General features: G+C 42.9%; 3 protein-coding genes and 2 long non-coding RNA genes across 8 annotated transcripts; 4 read left to right on the top strand and 1 right to left on the bottom strand.

Moving 5' to 3' along the window:
* Positions 1 to 6,496: 6,496 nt before the first annotated feature.
* On the top strand, positions 6,497 to 7,024 carry LOC135395546 (uncharacterized). The gene is made up of 3 exons (XR_010423160.1): positions 6,497 to 6,585; positions 6,659 to 6,722; positions 6,812 to 7,024. It is a non-coding gene; the product is annotated as an uncharacterized LOC135395546 (long non-coding RNA).
* Positions 7,025 to 8,760: 1,736 nt separating this feature from the next.
* LOC135395545 (uncharacterized) lies at positions 8,761 to 9,535 on the top strand. The gene is made up of 3 exons (XR_010423159.1): positions 8,761 to 8,841; positions 8,954 to 9,008; positions 9,458 to 9,535. It is a non-coding gene; the product is annotated as an uncharacterized LOC135395545 (long non-coding RNA).
* Positions 9,536 to 10,464: 929 nt separating this feature from the next.
* LOC135395743 (uncharacterized) lies at positions 10,465 to 13,738 on the top strand. The gene is made up of 7 exons (XM_064626837.1): positions 10,465 to 10,680; positions 10,891 to 10,956; positions 11,043 to 11,096; positions 12,251 to 12,599; positions 12,762 to 12,926; positions 13,237 to 13,423; positions 13,482 to 13,738. The coding sequence occupies exons 1-7, from the start codon at positions 10,517 to 10,519 to the stop codon at positions 13,736 to 13,738; spliced, it is 1,242 nt and encodes a 413-aa protein (XP_064482907.1). The 5' UTR covers positions 10,465 to 10,516.
* LOC135394378 (uncharacterized) lies at positions 13,142 to 18,947 on the bottom strand. 4 transcript variants are annotated; one of them, XM_064625097.1, is made up of 6 exons: positions 17,733 to 18,947; positions 17,422 to 17,643; positions 17,100 to 17,250; positions 16,362 to 16,951; positions 13,821 to 14,186; positions 13,142 to 13,760 (listed from the first exon to the last, which is right to left on the bottom strand). In XM_064625097.1, exons 1-3 carry the CDS (start codon positions 17,915 to 17,917, stop codon positions 17,103 to 17,105), a joined length of 555 nt encoding a protein of 184 aa, XP_064481167.1. In that variant the 5' UTR covers positions 17,918 to 18,947; the 3' UTR covers positions 13,142 to 13,760; positions 13,821 to 14,186; positions 16,362 to 16,951; positions 17,100 to 17,102. The 4 variants fall into 4 exon arrangements, with proteins under 4 accessions (XP_064481167.1, XP_064481168.1, XP_064481166.1 ...); XM_064625098.1 differs by having other exon boundaries at positions 13,142 to 13,934; positions 14,106 to 14,186; XM_064625096.1 differs by having other exon boundaries at positions 13,142 to 14,186.
* LOC135394379 (uncharacterized) lies at positions 13,811 to 16,895 on the top strand. Its single transcript, XM_064625100.1, has 7 exons — positions 13,811 to 13,978; positions 14,066 to 14,208; positions 14,320 to 14,482; positions 14,588 to 14,871; positions 15,019 to 15,128; positions 16,676 to 16,742; positions 16,842 to 16,895. Exons 1-4 carry the CDS (start codon positions 13,821 to 13,823, stop codon positions 14,598 to 14,600), a joined length of 477 nt encoding a protein of 158 aa, XP_064481170.1. The 5' UTR covers positions 13,811 to 13,820; the 3' UTR covers positions 14,601 to 14,871; positions 15,019 to 15,128; positions 16,676 to 16,742; positions 16,842 to 16,895.
* Positions 18,948 to 20,529: the final 1,582 nt, after the last annotated feature.

The following is a 20,529-nucleotide window of genomic DNA, read 5'->3' as shown; positions in this document are numbered from 1 at the left end:
TGAAAACAGAGCTAAATAGCGTTTTTAGAGCGTTTGGCGACGTTTAAAATGGGAATAATCAAAATGTGCCGGAAATCGAAAAATCAAGCTGAAAACGTCTTAGATCATGAAAACAGTGCTAAATAGCGTTTTTAGAGCGGTTGGCGATGTGGAGAACACGAATATTCAAAATGCGCCGGAAATCGAAAAATCAAGCTGAAAACGTCTTCGATCATGAAAACAGTGCTAAATAGCGTTTTTAGAGCGTTTGGCGTCGTTTAAAGTGGGAATAATCAAAATGCGCCGGAAATCGAAAAATCAAGCTGAAAACGTCTTAGATCATGGAAACAGTGCTAAATAGCGTTTTTAGAGCGTTTGGCGACGTGGAGAACACGGATATTCAAAATGCGCCGGAAATCGAAAAATCAAGCTGAAGACGTCTTAGATCATGAAAACAGAGCTAAATAGCGTTTTTAGAGCGTTTGGCGACGTTTAAAATGGGAATAATCAAAATGTGCCGGAAATCGAAAAATCAAGCTGAAAACGTCTTAGATCATGAAAACAGTGCTAAATAGCGTTTTTAGAGCGGTTGGCGACGTTTAAAATGGGAATAATCAAATTGCGCCGGAAATCGAAAAATCAAGCTGAAAACGTCTTAGATCATGGAAACAGTGCTAAATAGCGTTTTTAGAGCGTTTGGCGACGTGGACAACATAAATATTCAAAATGCGCCGGAAATCGAAAAATCAAGCTGAAAACGTCTTAGATCATGAAAACAGTGCTTAATAGCGTTTTTAGAGCGGTTGGCGACGTTTAAAATGGGAATAATCAAAATGCGCCGGAAATCGAAAAATCAAGCTGAAAACGTCTTAGATCATGAAAACAGTGCTAAATAGCGTTTTTAGAGCGTTTGGCGACGTTTAAAATGGGAATAACCAAAATGTGCCGGAAATCGAAAAATCAAGCTGAAAACGTCTTAGATGATGAAAACAGGGCTAAATAGCGTTTTTAGAGCGTTTGGCGACGTTTAAAATGGGAATAATCAAAATGCGCCGGAAATCGAAAAATCAAGCTGAAAACGTCTTAGATCATGAAAACAGTGCTAAATAGCGTTTTTAGAGCGTTTGGCGACGTGGAGAACACAAATATTCAAAATGCGCCGGAAATCGAAAAATCAAGCTGAAAACGTCTTAGATCATGGAAACAGTGCTAAATAGCGTTTTTAGAGCGTTTGGCGACGTGGACAACATAAATATTCAAAATGCGCCGGAAATCGAAAAATCAAGCTGAAAACGTCCTAGATCATGAAAACAGTGCTTAATAGCGTTTTTAGAGCGGTTGGCGACGTTTAAAATGGGAATAATCAAAATGCGCCGGAAATCGAAAAATCAAGCTGAAAACGTCTTAGATCATGAAAACAGTGCTAAATAGCGTTTTTAGAGCGTTTGGCGACGTTTAAAATGGGAATAATCAAAATGTGCCGGAAATCGAAAAATCAAGCTGAAAACGTCTTAGATCATGAAAACAGGGCTAAATAGCGATTTTAGAGCGTTTGGCGACGTTTAAAATGGGAATAATCAAAATGCGCCGGAAATCGAAAAATCAAGCTGAAAACGTCTTAGATCATGAAAACAGTGCTAAATAGCGTTTTTAGAGCGGTTGGCGACGTGGAGAACACGGATATTCAAAATGCGCCGGAAATCTAAAAATCAAGCTGAAAACGTCTTAGATCATGAAAACAGTGCTAAATAGCGTTTTTAGAGCGTTTGGCGACGTGGAGAACACAAATATTCAAAATGCGCCGGAAATCGAAAAATCAAGCTGAAGACGTCTTCGATCATGAAAACAGTGCTAAATAGCGTTTTTAGAGCGTTTGGCGACGTGGAGAACACAAATATTCAAAATGCGCCGGAAATCGAAAAATCAAGCTGAAAACGTCTTCGATCATGAAAACAGTGCTAAATAGCGTTTTTAGAGCGGTTGGCGACGTTTAAAATGGGAATAATCAAAATGTGCCGGAAATCGAAAAATCAAGCTGAAAACGTCTTAGATCATGGAAACAGTGCTAAATAGCGTTTTTAGAGCGTTTGGCGACGTGGAGAACATAGATATTCAAAATGCGCAGGAAATCGAAAAATCAAGCTGAAAACGTCTTAGATCATGAAAACAGTGCTTAATAGCGTTTTTTGGAGCGGTTGGCGACGTTTAAAATGGGAATAATCAAAATGCGCCGGAAATCGAAAAATCAAGCTGAAAACGTCTTAGATCATGAAAACAGTGCTAAATAGCGTTTTTAGAGCGTTTGGCGTCGTTTAAAGTGGGCATAATCAAAATGCGCCGGAAATCGAAAAATCAAGCTGAAAACGTCTTAGATCATGGAAACAGTGCTAAATAGCGTTTTTAGAGCGTTTGGCGACGTGGAGAACATACATATTCAAAATGCGCCGGAAATCGAAAAATCAAGCTGAAAACGTCTTAGATCATGAAAACAGTGCTAAATAGCGTTTTTAGAGCGTTTGGCGTCGTTTAAAGTGGGAATAATCAAAATGCGCCGGAAATCGAAAAATCAAGCTCAAAACGTCTTAGATCATGGAAACAGTGCTAAATAGCGTTTTTAGAGCGTTTGGCGACGTGGAGAACACAAATATTCAAAATGCACCGGAAATCGAAAAATCAAGCTGAAAACGTCTTCGATCATGAAAACAGTGCTAAATAGCGTTTTTAGAGCGGTTGGCGACGTGGAGAACACGGATATTCAAAATGCGCCGGAATTCGAAAAATCAAGCTGAAAACGTCTTCGATCATGAAAACAGTGCTAAATAGCGTTTTTAGAGCGGTTGGCGACGTGGAGAACACGGATATTCAAAATGCGCCGGAAATCGAAAAATCAAGCTGAAAACGTCTTAGATCATGAAAACAGTGCTTAATAGCGTTTTTAGAGCGGTTGGCGACGTTTAAAATGGGAATAATCAAATTGCGCCGGAAATCGAAAAATCAAGCTGAAAACGTCTTAGATCATGGAAACAGTGCTAAATAGCGTTTTTAGAGCGTTTGGCGACGTGGAGAACATAGATATTCAAAATGCGCCGGAAATCGAAAAATCAAGCTGAAAACGTCTTAGATCATGAAAACAGTGCTTAATAGCGTTTTTTGGAGCGGTTGGCGACGTTTAAAATGGGAATAATCAAAATGCGCCGGAAATCGAAAAATCAAGCTGAAAACGTCTTAGATCATGGAAACAGTGCTAAATAGCGTTTTTAGAGCGTTTGGCGACGTGGAGAACATAGATATTCAAAATGCGCCGGAAATCGAAAAATCAAGCTGAAAACGTCTTAGATCATGAAAACAGTGCTAAATAGCGTTTTTAGAGCGTTTGGCGACGTGGAGAACACAAATATTCAAAACGCGCCGGAAATCGAAAAATCAAGCTGAAGGCGTCTTAGATCATGAAAACAGAGCTAAATAGCGTTTTTAGAGCGTTTGGCGACGTTTAAAATGGGAATAATCAAAATGTGCCGGAAATCGAAAAATCAAGCTGAAAACGTCTTAGATCATGAAAACAGTGCTAAATAGCGTTTTTAGAGCGGTTGGCGATGTGGAGAACACGAATATTCAAAATGCGCCGGAAATCGAAAAATCAAGCTGAAAACGTCTTCGATCATGAAAACAGTGCTAAATAGCGTTTTTAGAGCGGTTGGCGACGTGGAGAACACGGATATTCAAAATGCGCCGGAATTCGAAAAATCAAGCTGAAAACGTCTGAGATCATGAAAACAGTGCTAAATAGCGTTTTTAGAGCGGTTGGCGACGTGGAGAACACGGATATTCAAAATGCGCCGGAAATCGAAAAATCAAGCTGAAAACGTCTTATATCATGAAAACAGTGCTTAATAGCGTTTTTAGAGCGGTTGGCGACGTTTAAAATGGGAATAATCAAAATGCGCCGGAAATCGAAAAATCAAGCTGAAAACGTCTTAGATCATGAAAACAGTGCTAAATAGCGTTTTTAGAGCGTTTGGCGACGTTTAAAATGGGAATAATCAAAATGTGCCGGAAATCGAAAAATCAAGCTGAAAACGTCTTAGATCATGGAAAGAGTGCTAAATAGCGTTTTTAGAGCGTTTGGCGACGTGGAGAACATAGATATTCAAAATGCGCCGGAAATCGAAAAATCAAGCTGAAAACGTCTTTGATCATGAAAACAGTGCTTAATAGCGTTTTTTGGAGCGGTTGGCGACGTTTAAAATGGGAATAATCAAAATGCGCCGGAAATCGAAAAATCAAGCTGAAAACGTCTTAGATCATGAAAACAGTGCTAAATAGCGTTTTTAGAGCGTTTGGCGTCGTTTAAAGTGGGGATAATCAAAATGCGCCGGAAATCGAAAAATCAAGCTGAAAACGTCTTAGATCATGAAAACAGTGCTAAATAGCGTTTTTAGAGCGTTTGGCGACGTTTAAAATGGGAATAATCAAAGTGTGCCGGAAATCGAAAAATCAAGCTGAAAACGTCTTAGATCATGAAAACAGGGCTAAATAGCGTTTTTAGAGCGTTTGGCGACGTTTAAAATGGGCATCATCAAAATGCGCCGGAAATCGAAAAATCAAGCTGAAAACGTCTTAGATCATGAAAACAGTGCTAAATAGCGTTTTTAGAGCGGTTGGCGACGTGGAGAACACAAATATTCAAAATGCGCCGGAAATCGAAAAATCAAGCTGAAGACGTCTTCGATCATGAAAACAGTGCTAAATAGCGTTTTTAGAGCGTTTGGCGACGTGGAGAACACAAATATTCAAAATGCGCCGGAAATCGAAAAATCAAGCTGAAAACGTCTTCGATCATGAAAACAGTGCTTAATAGCGTTTTTTGGAGCGGTTGGCGACGTTTAAAATGGGAATAATCAAAATGCGCCGGAAATCGAAAAATCAAGCTGAAAACGTCTTAGATCATGGAAAGAGTGCTAAATAGCGTTTTTAGAGCGTTTGGCGACGTGGAGAACATAGATATTCAAAATGCGCCGGAAATCGAAAAATCAAGCTGAAAACGTCTTAGATCATGAAAACAGTGCTAAATAGCGTTTTTAGAGCGTTTGGCGACGTGGAGAACATAAATATTCAAAATGCGCCGGAAATCGAAAAATCAAGCTGAAAACGTCTTAGATCATGAAAACAGTGCTAAATAGCGTTTTTAGAGCGGTTGGCGACGTGGAGAACACGGATATTCAAAATGCGCCGGAAATCGAAAAATCAATCTGAAAACGTCTTAGATCATGAAAACAGTGCTAAATAGCGTTTTTAGAGAGTTTGGCGACGTGGAGGGATGGTCTCATACCCCCTGGCCCTCTCATAAAGTGCACCATTCGATTGCCCTTTGTTGGAAATGGAATAGTGCGAATTTACCCGACAAAGCACGCCACGGTTATTAAATAAATGAATTAAATCGATAAGGATTGCACAGCATACCGCGATTTGTGTTGGCAACAACAACAACCGGTACGTCGGCGTGCGGGCACTACGAGAAACTCCGTGATTGGATGTAGAAATCGTCTGCTTTCGCGCGCGCTAGCAGACGACTGTCTGGAGACCGTGGAACCCAGTTGGAAAAACAAAGTGGAATCTGAAGTGGTTTAAACAGGATCCACTTAAAGGCTATAGTGGTTTAAACAGGATCCACTTGGAGGCCAAAGTGGTCTAAGCAGGATCCACTTGGAGGCCAAAGTGGTCAAGCAGAGATCCACTTTGGGGCTAAAGTGGCCAAGGAGGGATCCACTTAAGGCCAAAGTGGTCAAGCAGAGATCCACTTTGGGGCTAAAGTGGCCAAGGAAGGATCCACTTAAGGCCAAAGTGGTGAAGAATTGATCCACTTAGAAGCCAAGGAGGTCAAGAACGGATCCACTTAGGGGCCAAAGTGGTCAGAAATGTACCCACTTTGAGGTCAGAGTGGTTCAAGATGGAAGATCGAGAGGTCGAGTACAACGGTACATCATCACTCTCAAATTAAGTAATAATATATGATTGGGGAATTTATTGGCAGGAAAAAGAAAAAATGATTAGGATAATATACGTATAATTAAGAAGCGCTTCGTGTTCGTGTTGAGGAAGAACTAATTCAAACCAATTCAAACAAGTGAAATTCCATCACACGAACCGTATCGAAATTATTGCAAGTGAAATTTAAATGAAAACTTGAAATTAAAATTTATTCCGAACAAATCGACCGAGGAGGAACGTCGGCCGCGATATCGCCAAGAGGGCGCGTCGTAATACATTTCCGTGGCGCACCACATCGTGGCTCGTGCGAGTTGAAAATAGTTCGCGTCATTTCAAATGTTTGTGAACGTATTATCCTCAAAAGTACATGTGCCATGGTACCTTGCTATTTCACCTCTTACTGTAAGCCATTTTTAATGCATTCCGTACAACAATCAGTGGATGTATGTCGACTCGTCCTCCAGAAGCGAGGGGGGACGCCGGCCGGGACCGCCAACGCCAACGGTCTCCACTCTCTCCAGTCTCTCACGAAATGTTGGAGCATCGGGTTGTGCGCGGTCGCTCTTAAGTACTCGGCGTCATTCGTGCTTGATTTCGAGGATTTTATCCGTCTCTAAGGTCAGTAGTCGATTTATCAAGCATTCCCGTTTTTTCAACACCGCTGTGCATGTTTTTACCCTTGCACTCGCAGGCACCGCGGCCGTTGACGGGAGGATCGTGCTCTCAGTGTGTTGCCACACGCGCTGTGTCCAACGGTATGTAATATATTTTGCTGCTCACATACGTTGACATGCGGCTGTTCCAGCAGCTTTTGCATTATCTTTCGAAATGTTATTACTTGAAGGTTACCCTCGTTCGATGCGACTGGCATATGGGCGTCGGCATTTGGCAGGTGGACAAAACGGATTCTCAACGAAGCTGGACTTAAATTTCACGCAAGAAAGGCAAGCTGGACGGGCATTAGAAATCTCCTACGAAAAAAAGCTTCATGCCATTTTTTTCGTCGTCACTGTTCGGACATGGGGAGACATCTCTGTGAACTTTCTCATTGTGGATTTATGGTGTTTGTTGATGATTGACAGAATACCTTCACGACATGTAAGTGCTTATTACGGTTTCTGTTCTTGGCATTTCTATGTCCTGCTAGCGATTTTCAACCGCTTGGTGAATACTCGCTCTTATAAAAACATCACAAATAACTTTCACAGTTGTATCTGCCACTTTAAATATTTTCACATCTACTGTATTTTTATGTGTGTAAGAATAAATGTTCACGCAGGAACGGTATTTTGTGTAACTCATTTTTACAGCGAAAACATGCTTTCTGATGCAACAGAATAATCACTGCGCATTCAAAAAGTGCATCGGAAATTAGAATTTCAGTGTGACTTTAATGGGAAAATCCTTGATGCTGTTGGCCAATGGGAAACTATAGGCATACCTCCAATTGTGCGACTGGTTCCACTTCACATTCACATTTAAAACGATTTCTCATTGAAAGCCACTAAATTCGTGTTGTTTTCAATATGGTATTTGTCCTAAATTGTCGATTCGGAATGAGAAATTTTGGTCACTTTCAATGAAAATTGTGTATGTGATCTCCGCTTAAACCGAATAAGATTTCTGGTCTGGGAGTGTGAGTTTGTAGAGTTAACTTGGACAGTTAAGTACATATGTTGTGTTCTGCACTGAAGTAAGCACTGTTGTACTTACGCCTTCAGGTTCACGTTAATGTTGTGTGATTATGTACTGAACAAAATACTGCAAATGCTGTTTTAACGTTCCCTGCTTTACCACGTGCAGTGTCATTTCTTCCTCCATGTACACACTATGCAGCAAGGAATGTTTTCTTTCCCCATCTACAACTAGTTTGGTTTATGCAGTGATCCCTACCTCAGAAACCAGTTGGAGCTGAATACACCTAGAAAGCCACTTGCAGCCCTTTCCACTCTGGAAACCACTTGTAAGGACATCCAGTCTGGAAACCACTTGTAAGGACATCCAGTCTGGAAACCACTTCGTGGTTCCCAGAGTGGATCTGCTTGCAAGTGGGTTCCAAAGTGGACTTGGTTACAAGTGGTTTTCAAGGTGGATCCAACTGCAAGTGGTTTCTGAAGTGGGAATTGTTTCATAAACCACTTACAAGTGGTTTCCAAAGTGGACATGGTTGTAAGTGGTTTTCAAAGTGGATCTCAAAGGGGTCTGGCTGAAGTGGTTTCTCAAGTGGGAATTGTTTCATAAACCACTTGCAAGTGGTTTTAAAGAGGATCCACTTGCAACAGATTTCCAACTGGGAACCCTCGTACATTTTCTTTCAGTTGCCAAGAGAAAGACGCATATTGTAAGAAGCGGCCTACTTGCTGGGTTAGAGAAACGGTGTCAATCCACCTTTGCGTCCTCATTTCGAGAGCAAAGGGAAGCTGGGATGACTCGACCTAAATAAAATCACTTGGCGCCTTGAGCTTGCCTAGTACACTATCGTTCTGTGTTTCGTGAATTTCTCATCGTTACACCTACGGAACATGCCGAATGGTGGAAACTATTGTAGCGTGCCTGGGTGTAACAACAGCTGTTGTCAATGGCAATCTGAGTTTTTATACCCCGAAGGACGAAGCGACGAAGCGTAAATGGGAAGCAACCATCGAGAATCACACACTCGAAGCGTCTTCAACGAAAGTCCTGAATGTGAAACGAGTGTGTTCCGCACATTTCGCTGATGACGCATATATGGTCAGGGATCTTCTGCAAGCGCGGTTCGGGATGGCGCCAAAGAAGATGCGGCTCGATGTAGGAGCCGTCCCCACGATCTTCGCAGCAACTTCTGGCGACAACGGTCTTAACATCAGTAACGAATCTGATGTGCATAATTCTGAGGTCAGTATATTTTATATGAGCCCGCGAAACCCCGAACTGTGCCGCGGGCGTACCGCGAATGAGTACTGAACCAACCGCATGTCGGTAATTATTGCGTACATCGCCTTTCCAGGCCTGCCAGGTGCTGTCCCAAACGGAATCGTGTATCGCCGAACCAGCCGAACATCGTGAGTTCCATGCTATGTCTTGACGTCGCACATGCGAAAAATAACCAACGTTTGACTGCTGTTGATCCAGGATATTTTTTCTGAGGGTGGAGGGGGGCTGCCCTGGACAGCATGCTATTCCACTACCAGGGTCAACTGAAACTCTGTGTAACGACTGAAATTGAGTGTGTGTGGAGGGTCACGGCATCCGGATCCCCTACCCCAGACTCCGTCCCTGGTTGAATATAGTATGCTGGTGGGATGGCAACAACAGCTGTTTCACTTAATTGGCACAACGCGCAAGATCGAAATGTTAGGGTTCACACGCTAATATACATATCCTTGCATTTTGGCTGCATTCTATTGTCACAAAACGAGGACTGGATTTTATTATTTTGCGTTTTACTTATTGCACATATCTTGCAACAGCTGTATCTTTCATCTCACTTGATCGTTTTTTACCCTTTTAGTGACAGACAATTCAGAGGGAGCAAGATGCGAGAGCAGAGGAACTTTCCTTCCTGTGCCACAGTCAATATCTGATGACGGTATGTCACCAGCAGACATGTATAGCAACTCAGTCACATATCTGCTTACCTTTTCCCCCTCATTGATGCGAACATATCTAGTTCATTAACATGCCGTGACAAAGGCAGCTTCAACTGCAACAATGATTAAACTCACTTTGAGAAATTCGTTTAACACTACCATAAATACCACATTTTAATTTTTTTTCCTTTTTATGTTGTCTGATTTATTTTCTACTTTATCACTTTGTGACTTCTCCCAACATGTCAAGACATCACTGCTATGAACACATTGCACATCAAATATAGAAAATACCCGGTGTAATTATGTGGTGGCTAACTATATATAGGATGCTAACATCTGCTCAAAAACGAAGCCTTCAATGGTATTTTGAAATGCGGACGCGTCTGTACCCTTCTTTTATCCCAAAGACGCTTCGTCATTCTCGTTCTCACATTTTTCTTTTACGAAATCTATGGTTGTCGCATCGAAAAATAGCACAGCTCATCATCTTTCAACGCCGCTAGCACGAAAAGTGACCATCAGTGGGAGGAGCTTACGAGAATGTCACGTCACTGCCACGTCACATAGTGACGTAGGTGAAAGCTCCCTATAGCATAGCTCTTGATTTCCACGTCTTTTACAGTCAACGTGCTGGTGCTTGGCGGGTTGCCCTTACAACCCCTGATACCCTACCAAACCAATACGGGTAAGCCAATACGGGTTCAAGTATACACTTGTGCCATACAACCCAGACAAAGGCGCAGGAGCTACCGACAAGGCCACACAGACAGCTGTTCCAACTTGCACTCTTGGTATGCACATCTATGTTCCTAAATTCTGTATTATATGGTTTCTTCATCTAGTTTTGTTTGTGGATATTAGAAACTGCACATGCCTTTTAGGAACACAGACTCATCTGCACCGTCCTAGTGTCTACACAGGCTTCTGTAAATCCTGCCAGTAAGGTGTCATTGGTTTCAGCAAGCAGCAGCAGTTGCATGCCTGAGTGTGGCGACAGCGGCATGGGCAGCCACTTTGAGATGACACCACCAAACATGTCAAGCTCACAGGTTCTTGCCTTGCCTCTCGACACCAGCCAACCGTTGCTAAGGAGCTCCACCCCGATACCAAAGGAGCTCAACATAACTGTTGAGTCTGAATAGTACGTAGCTTAGTACACACAAACAGTATGCACTCTAAACGGGGAAAAAAAATTGGACAGAAAACTGCGCATGGATATTATTTACGTCAAAATACGTATTAACCGAAGGGACCACATATATCATGCTGGGCAAAGTAATCTTTGAACAATCCTGTTGCTTTGCTTATTGAACGCAGTTTCCATGAAATGTTTCTTTTTTTCTTTCTGCAGCCCACGTGATCCGCATGACACGACATTTCAGCTCTCCAGTGACTCAGAAAGCACAGACTCTGACGAGTAAGCTTACGTGACTAAAATTAATGCACTTTATTTGTCGATTTGCTCGCAAATTATGAATGCAAATAATCTACTGATGCTTTCAGGTTTGAGAACGAGGAGCCGTTCAGGTTGCAGCATAAATCCCATACTCGTAAAACGTAAGTGTGAGACATTTCATTGAATTGATTGTATCTCAGCAGAGGTCAATACTGGATCCAGGACATTTGCTCACCGGACAATTGTCCACCGACTGAAAGTGTCCACAAATACTCACCACGGTTTCTGACGTGCTTGTTGTTTTTGCAAGTTATGTGTGTCGTGTTTGGTGGTTCGTGCAAGTGGAATAGAAAAAGTATATTTCACAAGTATACTTCATTATGCATCGGGGTGGGGTGGGAGATGACTGCTGGGAAACATCAAATTTGTGGGTCATGTTTGCAACCGCACCCATGACAACAGCCTCTTATTAGTATAAATACTTCATACATGCGCACAAACACAGAAGCATCGTAGGACTCACATGGCAGTAGGGTATGTTGATAAAGTCGGAGCATGTGTGTACCATTATTAAGGGCACATATCTGTTGTTCATTTACTTTCAAAACATACCTTTAATAGCTACGAAGCAGACCGATATAACTTGCAAAAATGCTGCATGCCTGGCAAGTCTAAAAGCGTATAAAAATAATGTGTACCGATCAATGCCGCCTTTACATAATACTGTGAGGGTTATACTGGGATTAGTGCTACATAAACTAATCCGATCACAAATTTTAACCCTGACCTCGCGGAATGCAGTGCGTACGCATACAAATACGCTCTGTTATTGTGTCGTGAAAAGTCGAAGCTACAAAATTAGCTGTTTTCTTTTCATGCTTCGACGAGTAGCTTTTACGACGACGAGTATAGATGAACCTCAGAACGGTCTTTTTGTACTTCATATCTCACAGGGCAGTCCAGCTTTGTGTATGTGAGGTTGTGTTCCTTCGTCAAATATTCCCTGTACAGACAACGAGCACTGGGAGACTTTTTACCACACCCCTTATTTCCTTTTTTCTTGTAAAATAATTACCACACAGATGCCGACATGGTTTCCAAGAGGTTCGAAAAATAGAATTGTGATTTTAAAAATACAACGCTGATTATCATTTACTGTGTCACACAGTCTAAAAGGTGAAAAATAGAACGAGTGAGCAAATGTCCGGTCTCAGCATGGATTGGTGAGCAATTGCCCACTCTGTCAATAATACAGTGTATTGTGCCACAATGAAGCATTTTGAATTTTGAAAATCATGTTTTATATGTCTTTTAGGTGTGCTGCAGATGAGAGGCTATTTATCGTAGCAGAATCTTGTTTAAGAGAGCTGCTATCAGTGTGTCCTTCATGCCAGCGAGATGATGTTGAAGCTGATATAACTCTCAAGGGCACCTGTGTAAGAGCAAAGATGACATGCGGTTGCCAAAAAGAAAGGCTGTGGTACAGCCAGCCATGGGTGGGCAATAGGCCACTGGGGAATGTTTTGCTGTGCTGCGGGATACTTTTCTCTGGTACAAACATTGCCAAAGCCCTCCGAATGCTGAAAATTATGGGAGTCCCAGCACTCAGGAGGTCCCAGTTCTACAAAACGCAGCAATGTTATTTGTTTCCTGCAGTAAACAATGTGAGTATCTCTGATATTTAGGATAAGCTGACTGTGTGACTTATAAATGACATCAGTCAGTCCTCTCATGCAATATGTCTTACTACAAGTGCAAAGTCACAGAGTGCAAAATCATATGCAGTGCATACAGCATACATTAATATAAGCGCTGTTCATTTACAGGTATACGAGACGAAGCAGCAACAACTGCTGGAGGAGCTGCGCCCAGTGCCTCTAACAGTTGCTGGTGATGGGAGGTGTGATTCTCCGGGTCACACGGCTCTCTATGGCACGTATACATTACTGGAGACCACTGCCAATCGCATTGTACACTTCGAGTTAGTCAAGGTAAAAACATGTATCTTTACGTGCTATGCCAAGTACATTTCAATGCAGAAACTTTATGGGGCCATCAGTGGTAGCAAATTCCTGGTAGAACTCTTTCTGAAATGCTGTTATATTTTTATTGATTCTTTCTGATTTTACAAAATTTAAACCTGCAAACACAGTCTGGCTATCACATTATGTCACATGCACCTATAAAGCAGCAGATTGAGAACCAATCCACGTGGCAGTCGGCCCTGTAAACGCTTTAATACCTCACAGATTTTTAGCAGTATACATTGATGAATTCACTGGATTTCTTTCTAACTACTAGGTCACAGAGGTGACAAGCAGCAACGCCATGGAGAAGCATGGGCTACAAAGGTGTCTTGCATTTCTCGAGGTGCATGACATGGTAGTAGACATGCTTGTCACGGATCGGCACACAGGCATCAAAGCCATGATGAGAGACTTGTGCCCCCACATTAAGCATCGATTTGATGTGTGGCATGTTGTCAAAGGTGAAATCACAGTGAAATTGAAGCTTACAGAAAAATTTTACATGTGTGCTTATAACAGGTATCAAGAAGAAACTTCTTGCTCTCGGTCGCACAGCAAAGCATCAGGTGGTGCAGCTGTGGATCGAGAGTATAGTTCGGCATGCCTACTGGTGCCCCAAAACCAGTGGGGATGATGGTGAACTGTGCCGGGCTAAATGGGTGTCCTTGATGAACCATATCGTTGACGTCCATCAACACGAAGACCCTCGGTACCCTGTCTGCTACCACGGGCCAGTGTCCCCCCCAATGGAAATTGTCCCCCCCATTCCAAGCTGAAGGAAGGTGAGCAATTGAAAATCTATAAAGAATGATGTGTAGTAAAATTTCATGACATATAATTCCAGAAAGTGAGACCTACATGCGCGTGCATGATATACTGATGGCTCCTACACTTCTGAAAGACATTCCGATGCTGTCATCTACAAATCAGACATTTGGCCTGGAAGCATTTCATAGCGTTCTCCTTCATTTTCTGCCAAAAACACATGGCTTCTCAGATGCTGGAATGCGTGCGAGGTAATAATAGCACTTGAAGGTTCTGATGTTATAGAGAAAGAAGCTAGCAAGGTGAAATCACAAGCAATATGCATTGTTTCTTGTCAGAACACAACTAGCAATCTTGCATTATAACGAAAATGCGGACCGCGTCCAGCTGGTGGAAGATGGTGCAAAGCAGTACCGCCTGAAACCATCCAAGGTGAAGAAGACGTGGCTTGCCGTCCCACTGAAAGAAAATGCCACACACAGTAAGCTATACAAACCTTAGGCATGCAATGAGAAACATTGTGACTTAGCAAAACATGTAATAACTGTGGCCTTGGAATTATATAATTATGGATTTTTCTCCTTTTGTGCAGACTACACAGTGACACTAACTAATGCAGTTTTGAGCCGCATGCAACAGTACCCAACCTTTGAATCGGCAAAACAGGCACTAGTGTTCCAGGCTCAGCTGGCCCACTCAACAACGTATGGTGAGAAGCCCACCTTTGCCGATGCTGTTAAGCAACACAGAGCCAGGTATTTATACTGCAGATGATTATACTCGTGTATCTACTCAGCATTTTACTAAGTTTACAGCGCTGTCTGCAATGCTGAGTACATTGTTACCTCTTCTGTAAATAGGTTCAACATTTGAGGGACCCCGCGGTGACTCTGAAGCCGGCCCCAGTCTTCTTTGAAAGTCCTCATTTGTCACCTCTCTTCAAAGAAGACAAGAAAAAAACGGCCTTTATCAGGGCCACCCAAATGTCTTCAACAGAGCCCAGTGCTGCGTTATAAACCCTTGCTAATGAGAAATGCAGTTGCTGTGCTCAACTGTGTGTGGATTACCAACATTCCCACTGTCCTTATAAAGTGGCAGCTGGGATTTTATGTCCCAACATGTGTAGCTAAGAGGCCACCCAGTGGTTAGTGTGTTGTTTATTGGCCATTTGTATATTTTTTCTGCGCATCCAGCTCTGTGATGTGTGTATGTGGTGTGGTATGTGTGCGTGGTGATATGTGTACGTGGTACAGAGTCGTGGGCATTTTATCATTTCCACATTTCCTTTCAGATAATTTGTATCGCTGCACCGTGCCCTCCGTTGACATTTTCCACCAAAATGTGCATTACCAGTCACAGTGACACCAATACTCACTACGTCACTGACCAGCATGGCAAATGGTAACCCTCTCCGTAATCACAAAGTACGGCAACTGCATGACCTCTGTGCATGTCTGCCCATCTATCAATTTTCATGACAGCAACATGGACGTACTCAGGATTTTTTACAAGTGGAGCAAAGTGCTTCTGGGGGGAGTGCGCAAAGCTCGTCCGTCTGTTTTCCTGGAGACGGATGCTGGTGACATGTGGTTGCTCATAGGTTCATATTATGATATCTGAGAAAAATATATATCGGTATACAGGGTGTCCCAGAAAACGTGTCATTGAATTATAATAAAAAAACTACACCGCCTAGAATCATGCGGTCAACGGCATTTGTTCTTCTAGGTTCTTGCCACCTCCTGATGTGAAGGTCGTGTAACATAAGTTTAATTACGTAAGTTTTCGCGAACTGAAGTCTGAAATTTGCCAAGTAAAGGTCACTTTTTTACCCCACCAATGTGAAGAGCGTATCTAATTTATTCAAATTATTGATAATTGACAGGGATATTCAGGGGCTATCCCATAAAAAAAAATAGCCAAACATCATGCTCTACGGAGCTAGCGCGCGACAAATTTTTCAGAAAAATCTTTGTCAGTCTGACGAAAGGAGGTTGGAAACCCAGCTCACACCTGCAACGTAGAAAGAGAACACAGGTATGGCGTATCGCGTCCGACTTTCATTGGGATCGCACTTTCCCTCTTCCAATTTCAGGAACTGTTACTTTTTCTACTATCACTCTGCGGGCTGGACTTGGAACCTCCTTTCGTCGGACTGAGAGCCATTGCGCTCGAAAAGTCGTCTCGCGTTATGGTTCCGTGCTACGAAAAGCATGATGTTCAGCTATTTTTTCCGATGGGATAGCTCGCGAATATCACTGTCAATTATCATGAACTTGAGTGAATTCGGTACACTCTTCATATCGATGGGGTAAAAAAGTGACCTTTACTTGGCAAATTTCCGAGTTCAGTTCGCAAATATTTACACAATTAACTGGCGAAAACCGAGTAAGAACAAATGCTGTTGACCGCACGATTCGAGGTGGCATATTTTTTTTATTATAATTCAATGACACGTTTTCTGGGACACCCTGTATGGATAAGAAGTAAACAAATTTCAGAAGTGATATTGAAGCTCCAGGGAGGGGCCATAACCCCTCCTTGCCCACCCTCTGGGTACAACCATGGAAAGCAACCTATATTGACACCAGACTACAAAGGTTCCTAACACTGTAAGCCGTGAAAATTTCCTACCTGACTGCTTCAGACAAGTTGCTCCTATATTCATTTGACAAACTACGCACTATTGCATAGGTGATACCTGCAAGAAACAATGCATGTGTAGTAGATAAATGCAAAAAAAAGTGTGTGAGAGAAAGATTTGGAAATTTGCCATGTTCATCAATAGAATCAGTAGCTCCAATCTTATGACATTGCGTGTTTGCGTAAAGCTGTCTATTGGTCATACTGGTATTCTATTGAAGCTTTCCCTATTTGTGGGAATTTCCACAATGTTTTCCTAGAAATGTTGATGCAAAGTAATGAAGATAAGGGCTTGTTCTATGCAGAGGCACGGTCTTTGCTACAGGCATGTGGGATGGCCCTGAAAAGGGCCTTTTTTTCCTTAGACGAGGGGTAAGTGAAGGTCTCGACGTAGATCAGCTTATGTGGATCTTTGTGTCTGTCATCTCCTCCTGGCACAATGACGATGAATGGAATGCCTCTGCCCACCAGGTTGACAACCTTCCAATGCTTCCTGGGGTGGATACCGATAACAGCATCTTTCAGAAGTCCATCCAAGACCATGTTCTTCCTGCAGTGGTGTTGGCAACAATTTTTTATCCCTGTAACCATTCGGTACCAATTAAATGGTGACAGGCGCATGTGATGCATAGGATGAAGAGCCGAAATGTTGAAATGTTATCTAAGGACCGGGGAACATAACATTCTTGAATGCAAATAAAAAGTTGTGTAACAAAAACAATACATTACCTTTCACGGGAAGTAGCCTGTGTACGTGGCAGATGGGAACAGGTTCCGAATAGTGCGCACAACACAGCCTGGAATCTGACGTCTGTTCCTTGGGCCAAGGTACCCCCATATCCAATTGGTGAAACATGCATATGCTGCATATCTGATGCACCTGTCAAAAGTAGTTGAAATGCAAGTCAATCCTACGTTTTTTTATATGTGTGTGAGAACAAATGTCGCGTGACGGTCTGTTAAACAATCCCTGCAACTCTTGTGCCTTTGTTTCATCCACATATCCCGTATGCCTTACCGTTCCCAATAATGGAAAATGGATGCGACATACCTGTTGTCGTTCGGATCCAGTGGCCGTAGCTCACGGCTGTGTCGCCGATACGGAGCGCCGTTAACTATCAAAAGTTCCCGGCGTGTACAGAAGTCGGGGAACAACACATGTTGCGTGATGCAGCGAACGCCGGCGCCGTTAACAACAGGCACCACGCGATCAACAGCCATGCAATACACATATTCGTCAACCTCCTGCGGCGAGCAATGGCTACACATGCACCTGTAATGATTGTGCGAGTTAGAAGTGGTCACGAAACGACCCAATGTGCGCAAAATCGCCCGTATTTACTGTATAACAGTCTTACGTACCTAAAGTCAATCGGTTGAATATCGTCTACAACTTCCACTTGTTGACCACGTTGTTGTGGCAAAGGGTCAGCCTCGTAAGGATCGTCGATATCCTCGTAATTCAGCCGATCGACGTCAATGAAATCATTCTCGTCACCGCTGAGCGACAGGGATTCGTCGCTATTGCTAAATTCGCTGTCAGACATGACTACGTCGTGCGCCAACTACCTACGACCCCAGCTACTTACAATTACCATGGCAACCGCGCCGAATGCACACAGCTGCTTTCTTTTCTGCTCAGCCAATGGGCGCACTACCAGAGCCACCCGCGGGTCGACGTCATACGTGACGTTACATGAGAGGGAAGCGCAGGTTCCGTCGTCTGCTATTACGATGTGTTTCGGCAAATTCCTCGAAAACGGCTGCGTTATTCCGAATGAAACTTTCACGGTTGTACTTGTAGAGCACTCGTGAATATAGTTTTGGGTAAGTTTCGGAATCGCCCCGGCTGTACGAGACCGTCCCTTTAAGCCTTCGTGTTTGTGTACGTGTCTTGCCCATCGCTCAGGCTTGCCTTATCATGGAATTAGCTTAAGTTACTTTGGCAAAGTTACCTGAAAAAGGAGTTCCTCTGAAAGTTACCACGACGCAAAAGTAGCGAGTTAAGTTATATAGTTACCAAGAAAAGGAACAGTAACGAGTTACCTCGAACTCTCGTTGAAAGTGTGTATTTGCATGAAAATCTAGCCTCTAGAATCATGTTCCCTAGTTAAGAGTTTCAAGCGATGGCTGATGATTGGAATCAGTACTGCACGATGGCACCTTAAAGCTGCAGCTAGTCCAATATATGAAAACACTCCTGAATTATGCATTCATATGCAGTAAAAGCCACTCCATATTGGATAGGACAACACTAAGATGGGCAAAAGCATATAAAGAAAAAAGTATTGCATGAAAATTTTGCCTAACGTACAAACTCGTATTAGTGGGACATACAAACACACCAGCCACATGTCTCTCTGGTGTGTTCCAGCATGTTTACTTTACTTAGAGACAATAAATAATTTTTCAACCTCGAATGTCTACTCTTTATTCTCCCTGCTTAAGTTTGCGACAATATATGTTTGAATGCAGCCCAAATGAAAACAATGTGATCCGTCTGATCAAAGAAGTTTCCCAGTGCTACAGCAGTATCGGACTGTAACACCTTGCCAAGGAATATACAGAGAAGGTGACAGCCAGGCCTCACTGCGAAAGAAATTGTCAAGGTTGATCATATTCAACAACCAGTAATGCACTCTGCCCACTTACCTGGTTGACTCCTTCAAACTTGCTGTTGCAACTGGACTTGTGATACTTTGATGTTGGAGCTTTCACCACAAGACCTTGCTACTTAGCCCTTTTGACTTATTCACTCTACCTCTAGTCATTTTGAACTGTCTTTACCGCCATTTACTTCCCCAGTGCACATATTTCTAGTCGATATGTTTTTACCGTCATATAGCCTTTATATCACATATCATTCTAGTCCTTTGGAAGTGCTTTAGTGCCGTACGGCGCTTCGTGTCATAACTAGTCATATCTAAACTTCCTGTGCAAAGCATAATGTTTATACCCAAGCATATTAAGGTGGTTACATAAATAAACGTGCTAAACATTCCTTGGCATTCCACACCCCCGAGCAGAAAGGAAATGGGAGAAACACGAGAAGCAACACGCTGCACACGCTGACAGACGACAAAGGAAACGTAACACAACAAATACAACACCACACAAAACCAGCAAATCACATAATCGAAGTTCAAAGTACAAAATTGGAACGACACGACCTCACACGAGTACAAAATAGACAGGACGGGATTTCACACAAAAAGCGTAAAGAATCCGATCACGAGGGAATTCTGCAGTGATCCGTGGCAAAATTTTAGCGAAGCAGCAAGGGAAGCGCTCACAAACAGCAAAACTTGTCACAGCTTACATGCATTCCAATGGGCTGTAATGGCTCTTTTGAGCACCGCAATATAGCGGCCGGTTGGCGTACCCTTTCCCGCGATACCCTCACCCATCCGCTATCCAGCCTTTATACATAGAGATCAGTGCATACAACTGACATAGCATGAAAGACTACATACTATCCATTTGGTCATAATATAATCGAACAAAGTTAATGTGGTCTATTCGTGCATAGTTTCTGAAAATTGTTAGAGTGCAGTTTTATTACCTCAGTATGATCATTTGCAAACAGATTTACTTGCTGCTTCACACACGTGTGATGGAAAGTAATGGCGAATTCGGGTGGTCATTTCGGAGCAACTTTTTTTGCCAGATCTCGAGCAGTCATGTTCGCTTGGTCAAAATGAAGCAAATCTCGCATGTTCGCGTGGCGCTTTCCGAGCGCTCGGAATTTGCTAGCTAGCACTTTTTTTGCCCGGTCTCAAAACGATCGAGCAGCAGATTGCTCAACTGTATCCGATGTCGTCACATCCGCACTGCAACGGTGGCGAGTGCCCTCATAGGCCCGCATGTTGAAATCACGTGGTTTAGCAGACGACAGAACTCGAAGACTTGCGACCGCGACGCCCCTAGCGTGATCTAAGTACCTAAAACCGCTAGATTCCTAGCACGGAGGAGAAGTGAGGAGACCGAACTCCGCTGAAAAACGACGTCCCAATTTATCGAGTCAATTGTTGGCCGCGGCGCGGCGCTCGCGTTCCCTCCGGTACTAGCTCCGCGAAATCGCCTGCACGGCAATGCGCCGTTTCTGCTCGAATACTCTACTAAAAAGCGTTCAAAACGAATGTTTGTTTGATAAGCATAA

The sequence above is a fragment of the Ornithodoros turicata genome, chromosome 5 (genome assembly GCF_037126465.1).
Source record: "Ornithodoros turicata isolate Travis chromosome 5, ASM3712646v1, whole genome shotgun sequence".
Taxonomy (NCBI): Eukaryota; Metazoa; Arthropoda; class Arachnida; order Ixodida; family Argasidae; genus Ornithodoros; species Ornithodoros turicata.
The sequence above is the reverse complement of the archived record's forward strand: the minus strand, read 5'-3'. Positions and strand labels throughout refer to the sequence as shown.